Here is a 7,254-nt window from a genome sequence, read left to right on the forward strand (position 1 = left end):
AATGGTTTGGAAGCTGATGACCAAACAGGTCTTTTCCCTATTTTTCTTACAAAATAGCTTCAGCCCCGAACATCTTACACGAACGGCTTCTACATGGCTGGGGAAGGGGGATCTCTTTCAGATCAATCTTTGGGCACGGCAGGAGAGGACTGCAGGATGGAGTAGTGAGGGCTCCCATCCTGGCTCCAAGAATAGTACTTCCCCCTCCCAAGAATCCCTAGGTAAGGTACAGCAGCAAGAAAGGGGCCTGTACATGGGGCGCGCCTGGGTGGCTCAGTCGGCTGACTGTCTGATTCTTGATTTCAGCTCAAGTCGTGATCTCAGGGTCTTGGGATCAAGCCCCGTGTCGGGCTCCCCATTCAGCAGGGAGTCTACTAGAGATTCTCTCCCTCTGCCCCTCCCTCCGCTCGCTTGCTTATTCTCTTAGAATAAATAAACCTTTAAAAAAAAAAATAGAGAGAAAGAAAAGGGCCTGTACACTTGTGTCCCTGTTCCAGAGCTGGCCCCCAGGGTTCAGACCCCCAGACCCCTGTGACCCGAAGTAGAGGTACATCTTTCCAGGTGGAAGTCTCCATGGAGCCTACCACTGAGCCAGCACTAGCCTCAGACGAGCCAGGAGAGCAAAAGGGAGAAGGGATCAGTTATGGCCAAAGCCCCACCTCCCAAGCCCAGGACATGCTGGCACCTTCCTGGGCACCTCCCTGGCACTGCTGCCTCCAGCCCACACTCCAACTCTGGGAGGAGGGCTCACCACTCTCATTGTGCAAATGAGGAAACTAAGGTAGAGAGATACTTTTGACGGATGGGCTGCCTTTGGTCTCAGTACAGCGAGTTCATCATAAAGCAGGGCCGCCCACTGTGGCCTGGGGAACCAGAGTGGGTGAGGCAGCAGAGGCCTGGGGGAGTGACAGAGTGACCCAGTTGGATGCTCTGGGGAGGTGATATTTGAATTCAGCCCTGAATAACAAATGAGAAGGTGGCAGCTATGGGAGAGCTGGGGAAGAGAATTCCAAACTGAGGGAACAAGTGCAAAGGTCCTGAGGTGGAAAAGAACAGGACGGGTGAAAACAGATGGAGACAGCGCAGTAGCTGCTATTTAGGGAGAGAGGAAGAGCATGGTGCAGACGAGGAGGGGCTGTCAGCAGGGCCGGCCACCCAGGCACTAGGGCTGTGGTGAGTGGTTTGGATCTTACTCCAAGAGCAATGGGAAGCCACTGCGGGGTTTCAGCAGGCAAGAGAAGGGATCTGACTGATGCTGGGCTGATGTGTGCAGCCTGGACTGGGGGTTAGGGCAGGGGCTCGGGGTTGGGGGGGCAAAGTCAAGGGAGCCTGGAGGCGGCTGTTACTGCCTTCTGGGTGAGGGATGGTGGTGGCCTGGGCTTTAGGAGGCGACTGAAGTAGAGAAGTGGGAGATCTGGCATGTTTGGAGGGCAGCCTAGGTACTCTTTGTCCTCATCTGCTGGCCAACTCTGCACCTTCAGGAAGCTGCTCGGCGGACCCTTCTCCAGAGCCCACAGCCCACGCACGTGGGGGCCAGCTCCACCCTGGATGCCCCAGCAGGGCCTTCTGTCACAGCACTCCTCCAACCAGGGCCTGCTTCCAGTCTGCTCAACTGTCTCCTCCACTGAGCTAGGCACTCCCAGAGGCAGAGGCTGGCTGTGATCCGTCTGGTACCTAGCCTGGTGCCAGACCCCTCCTAACAAGGTTCACTCCAACCAGGGCTGCTGATCAACCCTCACTAACCGTCCCCAGCAAGAGCTGGCTGCTCCCTCTCTCTGAGGCTATGGAGGGCTGGGTGGGTGCCTCTCTGCAGAGCTTCCCTGGACATGGTGGCCGTGTGTCAGCAGCACTTCCTTCCTCCGCTCAAGTCTTGCTCATACCTGCACCTCCTGCTCCCCACAGGGCTTGTTAACACAGCCCTCATCTGACCTCAGACCTTGGAGCCCGGGAATGTAAGCTCAATGGCCTGGAACCCAAGCAAGGGTCCATTGCTTCAACTGGGCTTCCCCACATTGGAGCTGATGCCCGAGTCCCTAGCTTGGGGCACACACATACACTGGCACAGCTGTGGAGGTCAGGCCTGGGGAACGGCCCCAAGTCCCTGCAAGAGCCAAAAGGCTCAGCCTTTTTATTTTTTTTCAATTGAGATGTAATTCTCACATCATAAAATTCACTATTTCAAAGGATACCATTCAGCGGCTTGGGTATATTCACAAGGTTGTGTACCCATCACCACTAATTCCACATTCATCACCCCAAAAAGAAACCCCATACCCATTAGCAATCACTCCCCATTCCGTCTTCCTTCAGCCCCTGACAACCACTCATCTATGTTCCATCTCTATAGACTTGCTTATTCTGGACATTTCATCTAAATGGTAAAAGGCTGAGCAGCCTTCCAGGCCATAGACTCCAAATGGAGTCCACAGAAGGGGACATAAGAGCAACCGGGCCTCATCTCCTTTCCGAGAAGATCTGCGCCAGTCTGGCAGTCTCACCTATCCAAGAGTCTGAGTTTCCCTAGGGAGCGATGCCTTACTCATTCCAGAATTTCTTCAAAGTCAGGCCCAGGACGAGCTCACTGGCCCTTCTATCACCACCCCCACCCCCAATCTCAGAGCAAAACAGAGCAAACTAAACAGGGAGTGGCTACTGGTCGAGGCCAGGAACAGTCTGCAAGCCTACATTAGATGCCTCACAAACATCAGCCATGAAATAAACTTTGACCTAATTCTCCCTTCCCAAAACAGAATTCAAGAGAAGCCACATACCAAAAAGAAGCACCCCATTAGGAAAAAAAAATCTCCATCTGCCCCCTGGCAGCTGGCTGTGAGGTGGTCATTTGGTCCACCGCCCCTGGCAAGGTTTCAGTCTGCCCACTCTGAGGCATCCAACATGGTAGCCACATGGGCATGCCACCCACATGTGGGTAGAGGAGTACCTGGCATGGGCTTTCCCCACTGTCTGGGGGGTTAAGTGACTGGCCTTAAAAGCTCTTCAGCACAATTGCTGACCGCCTAGATTCTCTGAGAGAGGGCAAAGGGGCCAGGGACTAGTTCTAAGGTCCATGGGCAGGGGCTGGGCAGTCTGACATCTGAAGAGGGCTCAGGAAAGCAGAGCTTGGGAAGAAACCTCCAAAGGCAGTTTTTCCATAGGGCCCTACAATGGACTCCTGACCCACCATAAGAGTATCTTTTCTGATACATGTGCTCCTAAAACATAAAGTCAATCAAATTTGCTTTTTAAAACCAACCGCATTTTAAATGTCCACACAACTTCTTGGGTAACACAAGCAACTACTCCAATTTGCTATTCGTTTTTAACTATCAGGTTTGCTTAGAAGAGGCTCCCCTATATTCATGGACATCCTCCTCACCCAGTGTCACCCCAGCTAGGCCCTTGCCTCTGTCCTTGTCCCCAGCCCCACGGAACATTTGGTTCTAGAACACAGAACATCTGTTCCAGAGCCTGTCTTACTCCTCCCCTGTTCCCAGAAGCCAGGCAGTGGGAGGCTGCAGCTGGGTGGGGAGTAGGGCAAGGGGATTTACCTCTACAGGAGACAGTGTGATATACAGAAAAGCCTCTGCTATAGCTTGAGAGAGATGCCCAAGACGAAAAAACAAATGACACAGGCCAGGGGAACACTGGTGTGCCTGCCCTCAACCCCCACCCCCAATCCTGACTGCTGGAGTTGGCCACCCGTCCGCCTACACTCTGACCAGTGTGAACTTAAGGACACCAAATGGTCCCATCACCACACCCTTAAAGAGAACGAGGCCCTCCCACTCTGGGCACTCTCCCCACTAACACAGGCCATGAAAGGAACGCAGAAATCCCGCCTCTTCCCTGAACCACTGTGGAATCACAAGCGGCTGGAGGGGATCCTGCCCTCCTAGGACTGTTCTCGGGCCCAGGCCTTTTGTCTACCCAAGGTTGTCACAGTGACCCCAGTGTCACATGCCAGCAACTCACCTGCTGGCAGTTTGGCAGCTCTGCGGTATGTCAGGTTGGCCCAAAATCTAAGGGTTTACATGTTGTAAGGGGCCCAAAAAGCATCTATGGTAAGCATCTGCTTGTGCAGGGCAGCGGTCTCTGGGAAGAGGTGCTGCATCAGATGGCAAGGTCAGAGGGCAAGCCCCCTGCCCCACAGACTTGAAAGAAGCAAGCACCTCATAGACGGAGCCACCCTAGAGCAGAAAGACCACTCAACCAACATGTTCCTTCTGCATATGAGGAAATGGGGAGTCTAAGGGGCAAGGAGCTCATTTCTACAGTCAACAGTTTACCAAGTTTTCCACTCTGGGGTTTCTAGAGAGAGGCCTCAATCTGTCTTCTCACCTCCCACCAGCTTCGGCATGAAAACAGCTTTCAGAACCAACTCTCCTCCCTCCTGATCTGAAACAGCAACAGCCTGGCAGTCACCCTCCTCCCTCAGAGTGACCCCCCAACTAGCCATGTGAGCCGCCTACCTGCTGGCCCCTCCTGCACTGGGCCTCCATTTGCAGCCACCAGAGTCCCCCAAACACTTCGTGTACTCTAGGAGCTCTAATCTCACCCTTGACTTAGGCCAGCTGAGGACAGTCTGAAACACTAATCTCAATTTTTTTTAAGTGCAGCTGTACTGCTCCAATGCACTCAAAATAGGCTCTTCACCCTTTAGATCATCTGTACCAATGAGGCAGAAAAGCATGGTTTGTAATGATCATGGAATCTTTTCGAAGCACTTTAACATATTTAATTAGTAAAATCATTAAACGGGCCCCTTACCCACACCACTGATTTGAAACACCTCTGCTAACCCTTCCCAGAGCTAATGAGAGCAAAACTACTTTCTACACATAGCGTTCAGGCTCTTTCTCTGGCAAGCGGGCATTCATGCCAATAAGGAGAGAGTGAGTAGAGCATATTTTCTCCTGCACAACCAGGAGCTCTGAAACACATTAGCCTTTCCGCCCATTCCTCCAAACACCCAGGCTTGGGGCTTAGGCTTGGGGAGAAGGCTAACTACAAAGCTCACAGCTAAGAGCACACTCCCAACACCACCCCCAGGAGGGGAGGGGATGGTGTCAGCTCAAAAATTCTGGGAAAAGACTCTACCCTGGCATTACCTAGCACCAGGACAGGGCCTGCACCTGCTGGTGAGCAAGCTAGGAAGACAAAAGGCAACAGCTGGAGGGAAGGGGGGGTGCCTAGGGCAGTCTTTCTTTCCTTCAGCAAAGTTCTCCTGCTTCAGATCCCACTGGGCGTGTATGGGAAAAGGCACCTGAACAGAGTTCTCACTTCTCTATCTTGTTCTAGGTAAGTCACTTGTTGCCCATGCGTCACATACCTGGTCAAGGAGGTGGCAGGCACAGGGCCTGCCGGGCTGCCGGGGCCACTTACCAGCGGGGGCTGCGGCTGGGGGTGCTGCCCTGCTCCCGACGGGGGCGGGTAGTGCATGAGCAGATTGAAGGCGGAGTAGACGGTGTCTTTGTACATGCCGCTGGCGCACTCCGGGGCCTTCAGGCCTGGAAAAACCGCAGCTGGGTCAGACGCGCCCGACCGGGTGGCTCGGGCTGGAGGCTGTCTGCTCTCCAGAGAAAGAACGGCCGAGGGGCCCCGCTCACGTGTGTGACCGGAGAAGGCACGGGCTGGGGGTGCCTCAGTGTGGACGAAGGACCCCGAGTCCAGGCCTCCCCTCGGCGGCCCCTACTTGACCCCCAGCCCGCCCTCCGGCCAAGGAACCTGGGCCAACGCTTTCTCCTCAAGACCGGGGATTAGGCAGTCACCTGGGCAGGAGGGGAGGCGGAGATGGCGGGGGTCTGTTTACTCCTATAAAGGTCAGGGCACCGGAAGTGACTCGAGCCCGGCGGCGCCCGGGAAACCCGCCCCCCACTCCCCCCGCCCCGGCTTTGCCGCCTCCTTTAGCTGCCGTGGGGGGAGGCACCCTCCTGGCCCCCCCAACCCCGTCCTCGGTGGCCCCCCTGTCCCACCCGGGCCCTTACGGGTGGAGGGGAGGCGGGCCGAAACTCACCGTCCTCCAGAGACTCTGGAAGTTTGTCGGGGAAAAGTCTCTGCGAAGTGTGCTCCCGTCCGAGCGCCTGTGGGGAGATCCAGTGGGGCCGTGAGGGGAGCCGGGCTCGCGGCCCCGCGCAGGAGGGGTCTGAGGGATGGGTACCCCAGGGGCCCGGGAGGCGGGGCGGGGCAGGCGGGCGCGGGAGAGGCGCGGGACGCGGGCCGCAGCTCACCTCAGCCCCGACCTCCGCCTCGCCGCGGGCCCCGGCGCCGGCCCCCGGGACCCCCGCGCCGCCCGCCGCTCCCTCGGACTCATTGACCAGCGACGACTTGAGCTCGGCCAGGTCGCGCTCGGGGCCCGCGGCGCTGTCGCGGCTCTTGTCGTCCTGCTCCTCGCCCTCGTCCTGGAAGGCCAACAGCTCGTCGGGCGCGCCGAGGTCGTCGCCCCCGCCCGCGCCGCCCCCGCCCGAGTCCAGCTGCGGCATGGTGCGCTCCGCCCGCCGGGGCGCAGGGCGCTGGAGTGCGGGGCGCAGAGCCGGCCCTGCAGGCGGCGAGCCCGGAGTCCGGACCTCCGAGCCCGAAGCGCGGCGGGCGGAGCGCGGGCTGACTCCGCCTGGGCGGGCTGCGGGCGTTGGGCGCGGGCGCCAGGCTGAGCGGCTCCGGGAGCTGGCGGGTCCTAACATCAAAGGCGCCGCCGGCTGAGTGCGGGGGGCGGGGCGGGGGCGCCGGGGGCGGGCCCAGATGGTGGGCGGGGTCAACTCGCCCCGCCCCGCCCCTCCTCTCCCGGGAGAAGCTGGGACTCGACAGCGCGCCCAATCTTAAAGGGCTCGCTCTCCCTGGCGTCACTTTGAGGCGTCCGGCAAGTTTGACAAGCATCGCCCTTCTTCCGAAATGTAGGGGCTCGAAAGGAGACTCCTGACCCCGCTTCCTCACCTACAAAAAGGGATTCGCGCTCAGCGCCCAGGTTTCTCCCCCAAGTGCAGAGGGAGCGGGTCTCCAAGGCCCGGGGGAGGGAACTGGAACGCAAGCCAAGGTGTAATTGCGTCGGCGCCCCGAGCCAGTACGTCCTGGGCTTGAAACTGGGGGCTTACTAGAGGTTGGAGGCTGTTCGAGGCTGTGCGCGAACCCCACCCCGGCTGACAGCGTTAGGATTCCTCAAATTCCCGTTCTCTGCCCTGTTGTCTAACCTTAGGCCGACCTGGGACCTCCTTCCAGACTGCCCACATACAGCGCAAACACAAGCATGATTCCCCTCACACA

General features: G+C 57.7%; 1 protein-coding gene across 5 annotated transcripts in view; it reads right to left on the reverse strand.

The window, feature by feature from the left end:
- TCF7 (transcription factor 7) overlaps positions 1–6,677 on the reverse strand; it is a 33,343-nt gene extending 26,666 nt beyond the window's left edge. For 2 of the 5 annotated variants that reach the window (XM_087862277.1, XM_045794699.2), the window contains exons 1-3: positions 6,228–6,609; positions 6,014–6,080; positions 5,383–5,507 (exon numbers count right to left, since the gene is read on the reverse strand). In XM_087862277.1, the coding sequence (XP_087718403.1) occupies positions 5,383–5,507; positions 6,014–6,080; positions 6,228–6,479 (444 nt within the window). In that variant the 5' untranslated portion in view covers positions 6,480–6,609. Of the gene's footprint in view, positions 1–5,382; positions 5,508–6,013; positions 6,081–6,227 lie in introns of all 5 variants that reach the window. The other 3 variants (XM_087862276.1, XM_045794702.2, XM_045794701.2) reach the window with 3 other exon arrangements.
- Between the last annotated feature and the right edge of the window lie 577 nt (positions 6,678–7,254).

This window comes from Ursus americanus, chromosome 5, assembly GCF_024610735.1.
Source record: "Ursus americanus isolate L20-20 chromosome 5, mUrsAme1.1.p, whole genome shotgun sequence".
NCBI lineage: Eukaryota > Metazoa > Chordata > Mammalia > Carnivora > Ursidae > Ursus > Ursus americanus.